This window comes from Pantherophis guttatus, chromosome 3, assembly GCF_059756535.1.
Source record: "Pantherophis guttatus breed Tessera chromosome 3, ASM5975653v1, whole genome shotgun sequence".
Lineage (NCBI taxonomy): Eukaryota > Metazoa > Chordata > Lepidosauria > Squamata > Colubridae > Pantherophis > Pantherophis guttatus.
Genome location: NC_142065.1, coordinates 971975 through 988367, shown reverse-complemented (window position 1 = coordinate 988367; position 16393 = coordinate 971975). Strand labels below are relative to the sequence as shown.

Sequence of the window (16393 nt, the reverse complement as noted above, 5' to 3'; positions counted from 1 at the left end):
ATCACTATTTGTCCTGTGACGTGTGAAAGCGACTGGAAATGTCCTGGGAGACAGAAGTCTTATGTTGCCTGACTGAGTGCTGGGTTCCTGCCTATGGCAGCTATGGCAGGCCGTGTACATTGTCCCGTGTGCAGTTTTTCTTAGACCAATGAGGCAATGAGGATTTCCAGAGGAGAAGCCATGACAGAACATCATGCCCACTCTTGGGCCAACTCATCCTTTGGGCAGACCTCAGCTGCTCTATGCTCAGGTGACAGGAAGGTCCATAGCTTCTTAATCTTAATCAGAATAGAGCTGGGAGGGACCTCAGACGTCTTCTAGTCCAACCCCCTGTTTCTAGCAGGAGACCCTATGCCAGTGTTTCTCAACCTTGGAAGCTTGAAGATGGGTGGACTTCAACTCCCAGAATCCCCCAGCCAGCAGAGCTGGCTGGGGGATTCTGGGAGTTGAAGTCCACCCATCTTCAAGCTACCAAGGTTGAGAAACCCTGCCCTATGCCATTCCAGACAAATGGTTGTCCAATCCCACCTTGAAGACCTCCCGTGTTGGAGCACCTTCTGGAGGCAACTTCTGTTTCACTGGTAAATTGTCTTCATTGTTAGGGAGTTTCTCCCTAATTACAGGTTGCTTCTCTCCTTGATCAGTTTCCATCCATTGTTTCTTGTCCTGCCTTCTGGTGCTTTGGAGAATAGCTTGACTCCCTCTTCTTTTTGGCAGCCCCACAAATACTGGAGCCTGCTATCATGTCACCCCTAGTCTTCCTCTTCTCTAGACCAGGGCTCTCAAACTCACGTCATCACTTCATCGTCACGTGATATATCAGGACTTTTTCCCCTTCACTAAATTGGGGGGGGGGCAGAACATGATGCTTCTGACCTGTGGGCCGTAATTTTGACACCCCTGTTCTAGACCAGCCAAACCCAATTCCTGCGACCCTTTTGCATTTCCTATTTTAAAACCTTGTCTTGAACCAAGTACAGAAATATCCATAAAAAACCCTTGGCCAACTCTACTGTTCCCCTCGAGATCACCCAGGGCCCCGTTTATGAGCAGATGCAGCCCACTAATTTTATTAAGCACACCACGGCAACTGAACACAACAGAATCTGTATAATTGCTGGGACTTAGACATGGCATGCCGTTTGTGTAGTCCACTGTCGTTTTTGCGATTTCGTGTACAAGAACGACTGTCTACGGGACCTCCTCAAGGGCAGCCACGTCACGAGGATACTTTTTTTCTGATGCCTGATAACGTCTGAGCAATGATGGACCCCTATTCTCCAAAGCGCCTGAAGGCAGGACGAGAAGCAACGGATGGAAACTGATCAGGGAGAGAAGCAACATGGAATTAAGGGGGGAAATCCTGACTGAGAACAATTAATCAGTGGAACAGTTGCCTCCAGACGTTGTAGGTGCTTCATCACTGGAAGTCTGTAGAGATTCTCCCTCTTCCAGGTCATGGTTGTCCCAAAGGAGCTTTTTCAGGAGGCAGCTGGACTTCCTTGTTTTTTCTTTGAATTTGGGATGAAGACCCAAATGAATGGTGTGAGAGCAGGAATGGATTTCCAGAGGAAAAACTTGCAGACTACAGGAACCCTTTGACCCTGAGGACACAGAGAAACCTCCAAGTGGACTCAAGGACTCTCTAGAAGGATGCAAATGACCAGCTGTCTGCAAGGAATATAAATCCTTCCATTCCTGTCAGAGCTGAAGAAGCTTCTTGGATGAGAAGCGAAACGTCTTCAAAGAAGAAAGTCCAGTTGCCTCCTGAACAAGCACCTTTGGGTGCTCCATCACTGGAGGGTTTTAAGAAGAGATTGGGCAGCCCTTTGTCTGCAATGGTCTAGGGCAGGAGTGGACTCAAGACTTGTGGACTTCAACTCCCAGAATTCTCCAGGCAGCATGGGTTTCTCGGGAATTCTGGGAGCTGAAGTCCATGAGCCTTAAAGTTCCAAAGTCAGACACCCCTGGTATAGGGTTGTCTGTTTGAGCAGGGGGTTCAATTAGAAGACCTCCAAGGTCCCAACCCTATTATTCTATGCGCTAACACCTGTATGCAAGTAGAGCTCATGGGAATCCCCCCGTGTTTGGCCCCTGAAGGTATCCCAGACGTTTGGAGTAGTCGGCCTCAGTATGCCTGTTATAGGTGCCATGTCAAAGTCCCAGCAATTGTACAAATTCCATTGTGTTCGAGCTCAGTTGCCGTGGTGTGCTCAATAAAATTAGTGGGCTGGATCTGCTCATAAACGGGGCCCTGGGTGATCTTGACGGGAACTCTACAGTTGACCAAACACAAAACTAAACTCTTCCGTCTTGCCTCGGAGAAGAGAATTCCACACCAACTGAATTTGGGTACTAGAATCAGGATCCTTCTGATGAGGAGAATGAACCTGAATCTGAAAATGGGCAGCAGCAAAGGTTGAGCCCCCCAGGGTGCGGGGGCAGGGACCTTATCTAGTGACCAGCCAGGCTGCAACTGGTAGTTGTGTTGTGGTCCAGGAGGAAGCAGTCCAGAACCCCACTACTCTTGTACCAGATCTTCCATCTTGTTCCCCACAGATCTGGGCATCTACCCACTGCAGCCTCTGATGCCTTCTTGGGAGATGAGACTGTCCACTGGACCCATAAATTGAGGGTGGAATGGGGAGAAACTGGGATATGTGTGAGGGTGGGAGAGTTTTAGAGATGTGAGGGATATCGGTATAAGTAAGCTGATTCCTTGGAACATCTCTGGATAAGACAGGAGATTGCCCACATACGCTTCAGACAGCTGCTCCTCATAAGGAGATAACAAGACAGATGTTTTCCATGGCTTTGGACACGGAGATGATGGGATTAGACATCTTGCTCACATTTGTGGCAGATACTTTTAAAGGACACTGAGTTTGCAAATGTCAATTTCTAATCATGTTTTAGAAATTTCTCATTAGCTACTTCTAAGTTATTAGAAATCTTTGGAATGACAAGTTTTCCTTCAAACCTGAGTGAAGGAACATTTTAATCATAAACTTAACAATGTAAAGAATCCAAAATAAAGAGCAAAAAGCTGTTTCCATCCATTGCAGGGGTGAAATGCTACCGGTTCGCACAGGTTCGGGCGAACGGGTAGCGGTGGCAGCGGGTGCTTCAGAGAACCGGTAGCGGCAGGAGCGCGACACTCCGCCCACCTGCCAGGATGTCTTTACTTCCTGGTTTTAACCAAGAAGTAACCTGTTTTTTACCCTCAGCACATGTGCAGAAGGTTTTGCGCATGCACAGTGGGTCCAAAAACACACGTGACATCCTCATTGTCAAGAAGTTTCTCCCTAATTCCATGTTGCTTCTCTCCCTGATCAGTTACCATCCATTGCTTCTCGTCCTGCCCTCAGGTGCTTTGGAAAATAGGGGTCCATCATTGCTTAGACGCTGAAAAAAAGTATCCTCGTGACGTGGCTGCCCTTGAGGATGTCCCGTAGACAGTCGTTCTTGTACACGAAATTGCAAAAACTGCAGTGGACTACACAAACAGCGTGCCACGTCTAAGTCCCAGCAATTGTACAAATTCTGTTGTGTTCAGTTGCCGTGGTGTGCTTAATAAAATTAGTGGGCTGCATCTGCTCATAAACGGGGCCCTGGGTGATCTTGAGGGGAAGAGTAGAGTTGGCCAAGGGTTTTTTATGTATATTTGTATATTTCATTATTTGGTTCAAGACAAGGTTAAAATAGGAAATACAAAAGGGTTGCAGGAATTGGGTTTGGCTGGTCTAGAGCAGAGGTGTCAAAATCACGGACCACGGGTCGGATGCATCATGTACTGACCACCCCCACCCCCAATTTAGTGAAGGGGGGAAAGTCCTGATATATCACGTGACGATGAAGTGAGGACGTGAGTTTGAGAGCCCTGGTCTAGAGAAGAGAAGGACTAGGGGAGACTGGGGACAGGTAGTGATTGTGCCTGGAGAGGGTGTGGGACATACCCGGGTTTTCCTGCAAAATAGACGATCCCAAGAGTGAGAAATTCTTCTAGAGTTGGACCCCCATTTTCTTTTCTTGTTGCTTCAATGCTGACAACTCCTTAAGGAATTCCAATGAAATTCCGGAGCCTTCGTCTCTTGAGATAGGAGACAAATCAAGGCTACCATGACTGGTTAGCAGTTGTCCCACTTAGTTGAAGGTCCACTCTGAAGAGCAACTCCAGAGTGGCCAACCATTCCCAGCTTTACAGCTGAACCCAAAGGATTCAAAAAGATGATTATGGGGCTGGAGGCTAAAATATATGAAGAACGGTTGCAGGAACTGGGCATGGCTAGTCTAGGGAAGAGAAGGACTAGGGGAGACAGGAGAGCAGTCTTCCAATATCTGAGGGGCTCCCATAGAGAGGAGGGGGGCAGGCTATTTTCCAAAGCACCCAAGGCCAGACAAGGAATAATGGATGGAAACTGACCAAGGAGAGATTCAACCTGGAAATAAGGAGGAACTTTCTGACAATAAGAGCAATCAATCCATGGAACAGGAGTTGCCTTCGGAGGTTGTGAGAGCTTCATCCCTGGAGGCTTTCAAGAAGAGATTAGACTGCCATCTGTCAGAAATGGTGTAGGGTCTCCTGCTTGGGCAGGGGGTTGGACTAGATGACCCACAAGGTCCCTCCCAACTCTGTTATTCTGATTCTGTCTACCCCGTAAGTCAATCCTCAATAGACTTAGAACTCAAGATAGCAGGTGTGTTGGCCTCCTCCATAAATGGGGAAAGTTCTCGTTGGAAGGTAGTTGTAGTGCTCCAAAGAAGACAGTGTGACATATTGTGGAGCAGCGCCCTCTGTGTGCATATCAGGGAAATGCCAAAGGGTCTCTCTTATATAACTCCATCATGTATTGATAATATAAATAGTCTACCTTTGAATTTGTAAAAAGGCTAAATAGTTTCATATTTGCTCATTGCGACGGTAATTGTGATGTGCTTTTTAACATTTTTGCCATATGCTTAAAAAAAAGAAAGGAAAATCCACTTTTTAAGCCTTTTTTCACCTTGTCTTGTAGTGAATTTATTAAAGATGGTTTGATTTTCAACTAGATATATGCTGAATTAGGTCTCAGGGGGGTGGCCAGAGCTGGGTGCCCCTGTCCTTGCCAGGATGGGACAACTTGCTGTGGCCAACTCACCACCGGACAATTCAAGAGGGGATAATTTAAGAGAAGGACAAGGGAATTGCAGCCAGTTTTGTCTTGCTTTAAATTTGAACCTTTCTCAAGTTAAAAGTTCTGAAGGCTGGGGTGAGTGTGGAGTCCCAGCAGCCTGTAGGCCCATCAGCATTGAATAGTCCTGTGGCAAGTTGTTCCACAGTGAGTTAGCTGGGGCGATTCAGCTCTGACTTTCCTCATGGGGGCTTAATTGCAGACCAATGCACAGTGTCAAGATTGAAAAACGCTTAAGCTTCTTGTGACCATTATTGCTTTCCAAGTTGCCAAAGAACTGGGGTGTGGGGGAGGGAAGGGTGAGATGGAATGTGGGGGCTACAAACTTCTACCATGAGAGCCAAGGACACTTCTGTAGATGCCGGCCAAGAAGTGAACTGCTATCAAAACAAAAGGCCGATTCCTAACTGGACCATGTGACCCGTTTCATGGGAGGAGGGGATGAAATTCATTTTTAACTATGCAGCGTTGCGTGGGAAAATTTAGAGTTGGTTTTGCTTTCTTCAGGGCTGAAATGATGTACTCAGTAAAGTTTTGCTTTTGGGATTTTAAAGTTCCTGAAAGTGTCTGTGTCAGAACTGGAACCATCTTTTACATTTGGGCCTTAAGGCCTGCCACATTTTCTACTGTAGGAAAATGGGAGGGGGGATTGTATAGAGTATGGGTGATATGTAGTCAAAATAACATTCTTTTCTCAGAGAGTCAAGGCCACTTTGCCCTGCAGCTGTGATGAGCTGACTGGGAGGCATTTCCAGTTTTGGATGGTGCCTGATTGGATCATGTGATGGACATGTGGGTGCTGGGCAGGGACTTAAACTTTCTTTTGGGTGGGGAAGACCTGGAAATGTTTAGATTTGGGTTTTCCCAGATGTGCCAATATGACATAAAATGGAGCTTTGAGGAAACTCAAGCCTCGGAGTCTTCTTTCGTTGGGGGTGTTACTTGGAACCCTGACAGTCTGCTTTTATTGGGTTCGTTAGTCAGAAGATCACACACAGAAGATTCCCGAATCCCCAGACCTCAGCCTTTGAGAGATCCCTTGTTTGATCAGCCCCTGATCCTCAGACATGGGGAGGACATGCATAAAGGGGAGGGGGAGAGCCTCCAAGGGACAGAAAAAAACACCATTCCGTGGGAAGCAGGGACCCAATGCCTTTATTTTGAGAAAAGAAGAATAAGTCCACCATGTATTTGAGGGGAAGGGTCCGCATGGCAGCTGCTGGGTCTTTGGTCCAAGTTGAGGCACCAGACACAATTTGGAAAAGTTGAATGGTGAATCTTGACTGACAGGAATCTGTAGAAAGAGAATCAGTTAGGGCAGTGATGGCTAACATTTTTGCCATCACGTGCCAAAAGCGGGGGGGAGCATGGGGGTGTCGCACGTGTGCGTGGCCACACCCATAATTCAATGCGCCCCACCCCATACGCATGCACACACGATCCCCCGGCGCTCCCCCCACTTTTGGCATATGATGGCCCGGTAGGCCTGTTTTTCACCTTCCCCAGGCTCCAGAGGCTTTCTTGGAGCCTGGGGAGGGTGAAAACAGCCTTCCCCATACCCCCGGAGGCCCTTCGGAGGCCAGAAATGACCTGTTTCCAAAATTCCAGTGGGCCCAGAAGGCCCGAAAATCAGCTGGCCGGCATGCACATGCGCACTGGAGCTAAACTAGGGCAACACTCACGTGCCCACAGATATGGCTCCATGGCACGCACCCGTGGCACGCATGCCATAGGTTTATTTTATTTATTTATTTTATTGAATTTATATACCGTCCTACTCCCGAAGGACTCAGGGCGGTGAACAGCCATAGAATAAAACATATAAATACAAAATTTAAAATAAAATAAAAGGAATTAAATAATTTGGCTGAACAAATTTAAAACCCCAATAATTTAAAAACAAATTTAAAATTTCCATTTAAAAAGGGGAAAGACTTAGGTCAGGCCAGCTTGATGAAATAGGAAAGTCTTGAGCGCGCGACGGAAGGTACGCAGATCCGGGATCCTCCGTATCTCCGTGGGGAGCTCGTTCCAGACAGTAGGTGCCCCCACAGAGAAGGCCCTCCCCCTGGGGGCCGCCAGTCGACATTGTTTGGCCAACGGCACCCGGAGGAGCCCCTCTCTGTGGGAGCGTACCGGTCGGTGGGAGGCTATTGGTGGCAGAAGGCGGTCTCGTAAGTACCCTGGAGGAGCCCCTTTCTATGGGAGCGTACTGGTCGGTGGGAGGCTATTGGTGGTAGCAGGCAGTCCCATAGATAACCAGGTCCTAAGCCATGGAGCGCTCTAAAGGTGATAACCAAAACCTTGAAGCGCACCCGGAAGACCACCGGGAGCCAGTGCAGCTCGCGCAGGAGAGGTGTTACATGGGAATTCCACGTCGCTCCCATAACCACCCGCGCGGCCGCACTCTGCACCAGTTGGATCCTCCGGGTGTTCCTCAAGGGGAGCCCCATGTAGAGAGTGTTACAATAGTCCAGACGGGAGGTGACGAGGGCATGAGTGACCGTGCGTAAAGGTTCGCCATCACGGAGTTAGGGTGTTGCTGCTCAGCGTTGTCTTCCACACTCTGCTTACCTCTTACAACCAGGCGGCCCTAAGCCTTGCCCTGCTTAATCTTATAACAACGGAGAATTCAAAAGGTTGTTGGACAATCAGTGACGGGTCTAGAGGACCTCTCTGAGAGCTGGAGTTTGTAGGTGGCTCACCTGACCAAACCATTGGTCTTTATGTCACCTAAGTGTCACCAGTCCACAGCCAAATGGCAGTGAAGCACTGCCAGGCCCCACATGCTGGGATTGTGTGAGGATTCCCACGGGTGGAGGGTCATCCTCCCAGGGGCCTGCGCTCCCAAAGATGTGACCATCGGTCAGCATCTGCTCTCCTTCAGAGCTTTCTGGACCTTTCACACACCCCTCCAGGCCTACCTCCTTCCTTCTGGCCTCCTAAGAGGTAGTGATGACGGTGATAGGGCTTCCCAAAGGCATCAGAGAATGAATCCAAGCCATGGGCCTTGAGCTTCCTGCAACCTTTGTGGCCTCAACATAGTCAACGAGAGGAATTTAGAACAAATATCAAATAAAAGGCAGGATCAGGGTCTTCCTTGCCACGAGAGGGAAAGGAGCAAAGAAGATCGGGTTCTCTGCAGTGAAAGAGGCCCCCCTCTCAATCTTCCTAAGCCAGAATCAGACCCTCTCCTGAGGCTCAGCTGATAGAGAACTTCACCCCCTCCATCCCCTCTGCCTGTCCTTCTAAGGTGGGATTGGGGGAGGCCTGTCCCACCTCAGAAGGACGGAGACCTTGAGGTTCTCAAGGCAAGACTGGGATGCTCTCCTTTCCTCATTATCATATTTGGGACTTGGCTCATCCAAGGGACAGATGCAAGGTGGCCTCAAGGATTCCAGAGAGATCCGCTTGGATCCAGTCCATTCTAGGATCTATGAATCCCTACAGAGAGGTATAAAACTCAGTGCTCTTACCTTAGACAGGATCCATGCAGTCAGTCTTGCAAGCATAAGGGCAACACTTCTGTTTCCCATCACACTCCCAGTCACTTCCACACAACACAGGACAAATCGTGATCTTGCCCGAAGGGGCCTTGGGACAAACCCCAGGTTTTTCTGCAAAACAGACAGTCCCAAGGCTGAGAAAATCCTCTGGAATTGGATTTTCCTCTGGAATTGGATCTCTGAATCTTTCAGCAGCCAAAACATCTCCGTGCATCCGGATGAGACAGGAACCTACCTCCCCCATCCCCTACTGCCCCACAAAACACAGCCATGGACAGCCATTTCCTTACTGTGGGGTCAACCTCTCAGGACCCTGGGCTGGACCCTAGAACTGAGCTCCTCTCTCTTGATTTGGGATCCTGAAGTGGAAATGTGCAATCCTGTTTCCTTCAAAGAGGAAAATAACAGAATATCACAGTCGGAAGGGACCTCGGAGGTCTTCTAGTCCAAGCAGGAGACCCTATAGTGTTCTGGAGAAATCGCTCCAGATTTGTCTGGAGGTTTTCAAGAAGAGTATTGAAAACCTCCAGGGTTGGAGTACCCACAACTTCTGGTGGCAAGCTGTTCCACTGGTTAATTGTTCTCACTATCACAACATTTCTCCTTAGTTCCAGGTTGCTTCTCTCCGTGATTAGTTGCCATCCATTGCTTCTTGTTCTGCTTTCAGGTCCTTTGGAAACTAGTTGGAGCCCCTCTTCTTTGTGGCAGCCCCTCAAATATTGGAAGATGCTATCCTGTCACTCCTGAGCCTTCTTTTCACTAGGCTAGCCATACCTAAATGAAGAACATATTAGAATAGAATCAAGCTAGAAGGGGACTTTGGAGGTCTTCTAGTCCAGCCCCCTGCTCAAGCAGGTGATACCATTTCAGATAAGTGACTGTCCAGCCTCTTCTTTAAAACCTCCAGGGATGCAGCACCTACAACTTCTGGAGGCAAGTTGTTCCATTGGTGAATTGTCTTCACTGTTAGGAAGTTTAATTCCAGGTTGCTTCTCTCCTTGATTAGTTTCCAAGCATTATTTCTTGCCTTGCCTTCTGGTGCTTTGGAGAATAATTTGACCCCTTCTTCTTTGTGGATTCACCTCTCTTTCCATTGTTCTTCAGGAAAGGGAGATAGCATCCTCTGCTGGTTTCACACACCCCAGAGTGCCCTCCCCACATCCAATGGGGCCAGGGTAGAAGAAGAAAACCATGGCTCTCTCCCCCAAGGAAACGGTGGCCTACCCAAGAACTGTCCACTCCTTGGAGCTTCTGGAATCTGCCCAGATTTCTGAGGGCAATGAGGAGTTAAGTGACAAGTAGGCAGATTCAGCTGACCCTCAGCCTAGGAGAAATCCAACATATTCTCCATTGTTAGAAAACCCATAGTCAAACCAGAAAAGAGTACAGGTGGTCCTGGACTTATAGCCATTCATTTAGTGACTGTTTCATATTACATCGGCAGTGAAAGAAGTTACTTATGGCTGTTTTTCACACTTACGACTGTTGCAACATCCCTGTGATCAAAATTCGGATGCTTGGCAACTGACTCGTATTTATATATTTTATTTTATTTATTTTATTTCCAATTTATATACCGCCCTTCTCCCTGAGGACTCAGGGCGGTGTACACCCGGAATTAAGAACATGAAATACAAATATTAAAAAACATTAAAATATATATAAATTTGGCCCAAAAATTAAAAATCACAAACCAATTTAAAACTTTTAAAAATTTCTTCTTAAACCAGCCCGGCTTGCTGGAAAAAGTGGGTTTTAAGGGCACGACGGAAGGCACCGAGGTCTTGGATTCTCCTTATCTCTGGGGGTAACTGATTCCAGAGGGTAGGTGCCCCCACAGAGAAGGCTCTCCGTGGTCTCAGTGTCCGGGGGTCATGGGATCCCCGTTTGCGACCTTCTGACAAGCAAATTCAATGGGGGAGGCCAGCTTCACTTAACTGTCTTACTCACTTAATTACTGCGGTGATTCACTTAACAATGGTGCCAAGAAAAGCTGTAAAACAGGGCAAAATTCACTTAACAACTGTCTCGAGCAACAGAAATTTTGAAATATTACATCTGGTTTTGGTTGCCACGATGTAAAATGGATGTTGAGACCCTGGAAAAAGTTGCAGAGAAGAGCAACTGAAGATGATTAAAGGCCTGGAGGCTAAAACATATGAGGAACGGTTGCAGGATTTGGGTTTGGCCAGTCTAGAGAAAAGAAGGAGGGGGAGGGGGAACATGATAGCCGTATTCCAATATCTGTGGGGCTGCCCCAAAGAAGAAGGGGTCCCCCTATTCTCCGAAGCAGCAGAAGGCAGGACAAGAAGCAATGGATGGAAACTCATCAAGGAGAGAAGCAACCTAGAACCCTCCCCCTCCAGAAATTGTGGGTGCTCCATCACTGGAGGTTTTGAAGAAAAAACTGGACAGCCACTTGTCTGAAATGCTGTATCAGCTGTGGTGATGCAGTGGTCAGAGTGCAATACTGCAGGCTACTTCTGCCGGCTGCCTGCAATTTGGCAGTTCAAATCTCACCAGGCTCAAGGTTGACTCAGTCTTCCATCCTTCTGAGTTGGGTAAAATGAGGATCCAAAGAGCTGGGGGCAAGAGGCTGTAAACCACTTAGAGAGGACTGTAAAAAGCACTGTGAAGCGATATATAAATCTAACTGCTATTGCTATATACGTTTTCCTGCTTGAGCAGGAGGTTGGACTAGAAGACCTCCAAGGTCCCTTCCAGCTCTCTTCTAAATTAAATTTTCTCTAATTGTGGGGCCAGAGGCTGCTCCCTTTTTGCCCACGCTGGTGGTCCTTGTCAGGCCAACCCATCCCCAAAGCCCCTTCCCCATTTACCTTTACAGAAGTGAAGGCATTCCTTGAAACTCTCAAAATTGTTGTCGTTTCCTTTACAGCCGTGATAATAGAATTTCTTACACTTCTTATAACTGTGATCGTAGTAAAAGCGAATCTCTTCCTTATCACACTGTCCATGGTCAAGAGGTTGGTGACATCTTTCTGTGGCGAAAAGGGGATTCGTTCGTTGGCTTGGAAGGAGATGCCAAAGGAGTATGGAGATCTCTACCATGCTTCTCCAACCTCAGGCCCAACGCTGGGCATCTAGTCTATGAACCTCTAGGATCCCTCACACCAAGGTTGTGGGTTCCTTGGCGATCTCTGAGGTTGGGTTTTTTTTTTCTTGAAGACTTTTTATTACCCAATTAGGGGACGTCATCAGGGCTACTGTGCCTTATCATGATAGAACTAACACCAGCATTGATGATGCTGAGTACCAAACTATCTGGAGAGGAAACTTCCTCCTTCCTCCTCGTTCCCTCCTCCTCCAGTGGGCCAACCCCACTCCCGTCTAAGCACTGATGATGTCACCTAGTTGGGTAATGAAAATCTGCAAGTTAACAACCAACTTTGGAGACCATCAAGGAGTCCATAGTCTTCTCCTTCGCCTTCACCTTCTCCTCCTCTTCCTCCTCTCCACAAATCCCTCTCCCTTCCAGCACTGATGATGTTACCTAGTTGGGTCATGAAACGTCTGCAAGAAAACCACCGAGTTCAGAGAGCACTAAAGGTCCTGTCATTTGCAAAGATTCTTTTCTGTTGAAACCTGAGATTCTCCTGGACAAACTGGGACAAATGAATACAGGACAAGTATCTCTCCTTGTATAATTCTTTCTCATTCAACAGACCGTGATCCTTGCTCCACATGGAGAACATGCAAGGCATTGCAAGGCATAAAAAAATGGGTGGGGAGGGCCTGGGGAGCCCATGTTAGTATTGGATGTTAGTTTTAGAAGCGTTAAACCCAAGAGGAGGACAGGAAATTTCCCCATCTTCAAAAACAAGAAGACTAATCAGTCTGACGTCAGTATTGAGAAAGATGTTAGAGAAGATTGCAAAGGAATCCATCCGTCGGTTCCTTAGAATCAATGCAGTAATTACCAAAACTGGCACCAAGTTGACAAAAAATGTTTTGGCTAACATTCTGCTGTTGTTGTTGTTAAACAGAGTAACCTGACATGCCTTCAGAGTTGTAGAAACGCACAAGAGGGCTCTTGGGAACAGCTCTCTCAAGAGATGGACGGGTTCCTGACAGGAGGGGTGTCCTTCAGATAACTTGAGTCATTCTTGCGTCAAAAGGAGACCCCGACACTCCAAATTGTTCACAGAAACAGGAGGCCACTGCAGGCCCCCAAGACTCAGGTGCTCCTTATATCTAATATCTGTTATTGTAAGGCAGGGGTGTCCAGTCTTGGCAAATTTAAGACTTGTGAACTTCAAGTCCCAGAATTTCCCAGCCAGGAATTCTGGGAGTTGAAGTCCATAAGTCTTAAACTTGCCAAGATTGAACATTCCGGCTGTAAAGTAATTTCTAAATTCTTTTGAAGGCTTCCATGGAAGACCTTAGGACAGAGGAACTAAGGTACCAAACTAAGTAACATCATCAGTGCTGGGAGGTAGTGGGGCTTGTGGAGAGGAAGAAGAGGAGGAATAGTGTGATGTATTTGGTGTACTTGGTGTTCCCTGAGCTCAGTTGTTTTCTGGCAGACATTTCATTACCCAATTAGGGAACATCATCAGTGTTAGAAGCAAGTGGGGGGGGGAGGAGGAGGAGGAGGAGGAGGAGGAGGAGGAGGAGGAGGAGGAGGAGGAGGAGGAGGACGGTGACAACAGCTGGGGTCCTTGGTGCTTTGTGAGCTTGGCTGTTTTTTTGCAGATATTTCACAACCCAACTAAGTAACATCATCAATGCTAGAAGGAAGAGAGTTTGTGGAGAGGAGGAGGACGAGGAGGACGAGAGCTGGGGCCCTTGGTGCTCTCTGAGCTTGGCTGTTTTCTTGCAGATGTTTCATGACCTAACTAAGTAACATCATCAATGTTAGAAGGAAGAGGGTTTGTGAGGAGGAGGAGGAGGAGGAGGAGGAGGAGGAGGAGGAGGAGGAGGAGGAGGAGGAGGAGGAGGAGGAGGAGGACGACAGCTGGGGCCCTTGGTGCTCTCTAAGCTTGGCTGTTTTCTTGCAGTGGTTTCACAGCCAACTAAGTAACATTATCAATGCTAGAAGGAAGAGGGTTTGTAGAGAGGAGGAGGAGGAGGGAAAGGACTGTGGGTGCTTGGTTGTTTTCTTGCAAACATTTCATTACCCAACTAAGTAATATCATAACCATAACCATTTTGCTAGGTAAAGAAACATCTGCAAGAAAACAAGCAAACTCAAAGAAGAACAAGGATCCCACAAACAGGTCTGCGTTAGACATTTGGAGGGAGATCTTAGAAATGGAGCAGATGTCTTTGGACAGCAGTGGACTTTCCTCCCTGAGGTAGTTTTTTGGCATTTTGAATTCCAGATCTCAAGCGTCCATTATTCCTTCCATCCTTAAAATTCTATTCATATCATATAACAAGATCCTTAAGAATGATAAACTTGTCTTAAGAAACTTAAGCAATCTGCAGAACATCTTGAGACAAGGACCAGAAGTTGAGAAAAGAGGAGCAGGCATTAGAGTAAAGTGGGAATGTAAATTTCACACAAAAGTTCCTATAAATGGCATTTATGAAGGTCAGCAGATAACCTTGATCTGGACAACATCTAGCTGAGGTTCTCTGTCCGACTCTGAACTGTAAACAATTCAAGGTGACCACTCTTTTCATGCTGTCTAAATAGACACCCATGTTCAGAAGTAGCCTGTCTTTGTCTCAGAAGGTCAAGCTCATAAAGCAGAAAATAGTATCTATCTCAAAGTAGAAAAACTGCTTCTAGAATAAACTTCAAACATCTGGGGACAGATGCTGAGGTTTGTCCTTTCATCGGAGGAAAGAAAAGGTGTCTCTTACCATGCATCTTCCATCCAGAGATAGGTGTCAACTCAATCCAGAGGCTGAGGAGCCCCACTAGCAGGAGAAGGCTAGCAGATGGCATCCTGACTCAGTCTGCTGGCCACCAGCAATCCCTCCCTTATAAGCCATGGTGGGGTGTGGGTGGAGTCTTTGGCAGCTTGAAGAAAAAGCGGGGAGGGAGGTTTTCTCTCCCTGGAAGGACAGAGCCAAAGCTCAGGTGGACCTTCCCCATTTTCTAAATGGGTGGAGCAGAGCAGGAAAGATTTTGGAATCTGGCGAAACCTGAGAGAGCAAAGTCTGAAGGGATAGGTCTCCTATGCTCAAAGCATGGTCAATCCTTAGAAAGCCCATCCTGGGAGCAATTCCCAGAAGAAAACAAGAAGTCCAGTTGCTCCATCAAGTTCCTCTCACCATTTGTGGTGGGCCCAAACACCACCCTGGCTGAGAACGTCTCTTCTCCTTCTTGTCCATGTGACATCTCTCTCTCTCTCTCTCTCTCTCTCTCTCTCTCTCTCTCTCTCTATCTATCTATCTATCATCTACCTACTTACCTACCTACCTACCTACCTACTTATTAAATGCCTCCCCCAACTGAAACCAAGTTGATCTGGCTTGCATGCAAAAATTAATCCATGCAAAATGATGTATCTCATGAAAACATAGAAGTGTAATAAAGGTCATAGGTAAGAGAACTGTGATCTTCGGTAGAAATATGGAGAAATTTTCTGACAGTGAGAACAACTAATCAGTGGAACAGAGCTTTTGTCTGAAAGGGTCTCCTGCTTGAGCAGAGGGTTGGACTAGAACAGGGGTGGGCAAATATGGCCCCTTTATGGCCTGTGGACTTCAACTCCCAGAATTCCTGTCTCAGGAATTCTGGGAGTTAAAGTCCACAGGTTGTAAAAGGGCCACATTTGCCCACCCCTGGACTAGAAGACCTCCAAGATTGAAAGAGGTCAGCCACCAGTTTAGGATGAGGCATCAACAACATAGTGCTGACAATAGCACTTAGCACTAGCACTTAGACTTATATACCGTTTCACAGTGCTTCCCAGCCCTCTCTAAGCAGTTTACCGAGTCAGCATATTTGCCCCCAACCATCTGGGTCCTCATTTTACCCACCTCGGAAGGCTGGAAGGCTGAGTCAACCTTGAGCCTGGTGAGATTCGAACTGCCAAATTGCAGTCAGCCAGCAGTCAGCAGAAGGAGCCTGCAGTACTGCACTCTAACCATTGCACCACCGCAGCTCATCTATCTCCAACCCTGAGGCCTGGTTCTAGACACTGTCAGGGTCTAGACAAAGAAAAATAAGCTCAGATTTAACCTAGTCGGAATAGAGTAGATGTTCATTCATCATATCAAACCAGGATAGCAGCAGGAGGAAAGAAAAAAAAAGATGGGGGCATCAGACAGGTATTCTTTGAAGTCTGGATTTCCCTTTCTAAGCTTCCACCTGTTGATTCTTGTCTTGTCTTGCCCTCAGGCATTACGGAGAATCAATCACCCTGTCTGCTCTTCCCTTCCCTTCATGTTTTGGAAGACTATTATTATGTCTTGGCTCAACTTTCTCTGCTGTAGGCTAAACATACCAAGTTACTTTCACTGCTCTTAGAGAGAAGCAACCTAGAACTAAAAAGAAACTTCCTGAAAGTGAGGACAATTAATCAGTGGAACAGAAATTGCCTTCAGAAGTTGTGGGTGGTCCATCACTGGAGGTTTGTCTGAAATGGTAGTGCGTCTCCTACTCAAGAAGGGGGTTGGACTAGAAGATCTCCAAGGTCCCTTGCTATGTTCTAAGCTTTAGCTGCAATCCCTTCACCATTCTTGTCACTCTTCTCTGCAGTCTTCCCAGCTCTATTGCATCCCTCTTGTATTATGATGACC

At 47.1% G+C, this 16393-nt stretch overlaps 1 protein-coding gene across 1 annotated transcript; it reads right to left on the bottom strand.

Annotated features, from left to right (window-relative positions):
- Positions 1-6308: 6308 nt before the first annotated feature.
- On the bottom strand, positions 6309-16393 carry LOC117669618 (kunitz-type serine protease inhibitor bitisilin-1). Its single transcript, XM_034424187.3, has 4 exons — positions 14507-16393; positions 11515-11676; positions 8648-8788; positions 6309-6465 (listed from the first exon to the last, which is right to left on the bottom strand). The coding sequence occupies exons 1-3, from the start codon at positions 14589-14591 to the stop codon at positions 8649-8651; spliced, it is 387 nt and encodes a 128-aa protein (XP_034280078.2). The 5' UTR covers positions 14592-16393; the 3' UTR covers positions 6309-6465; position 8648.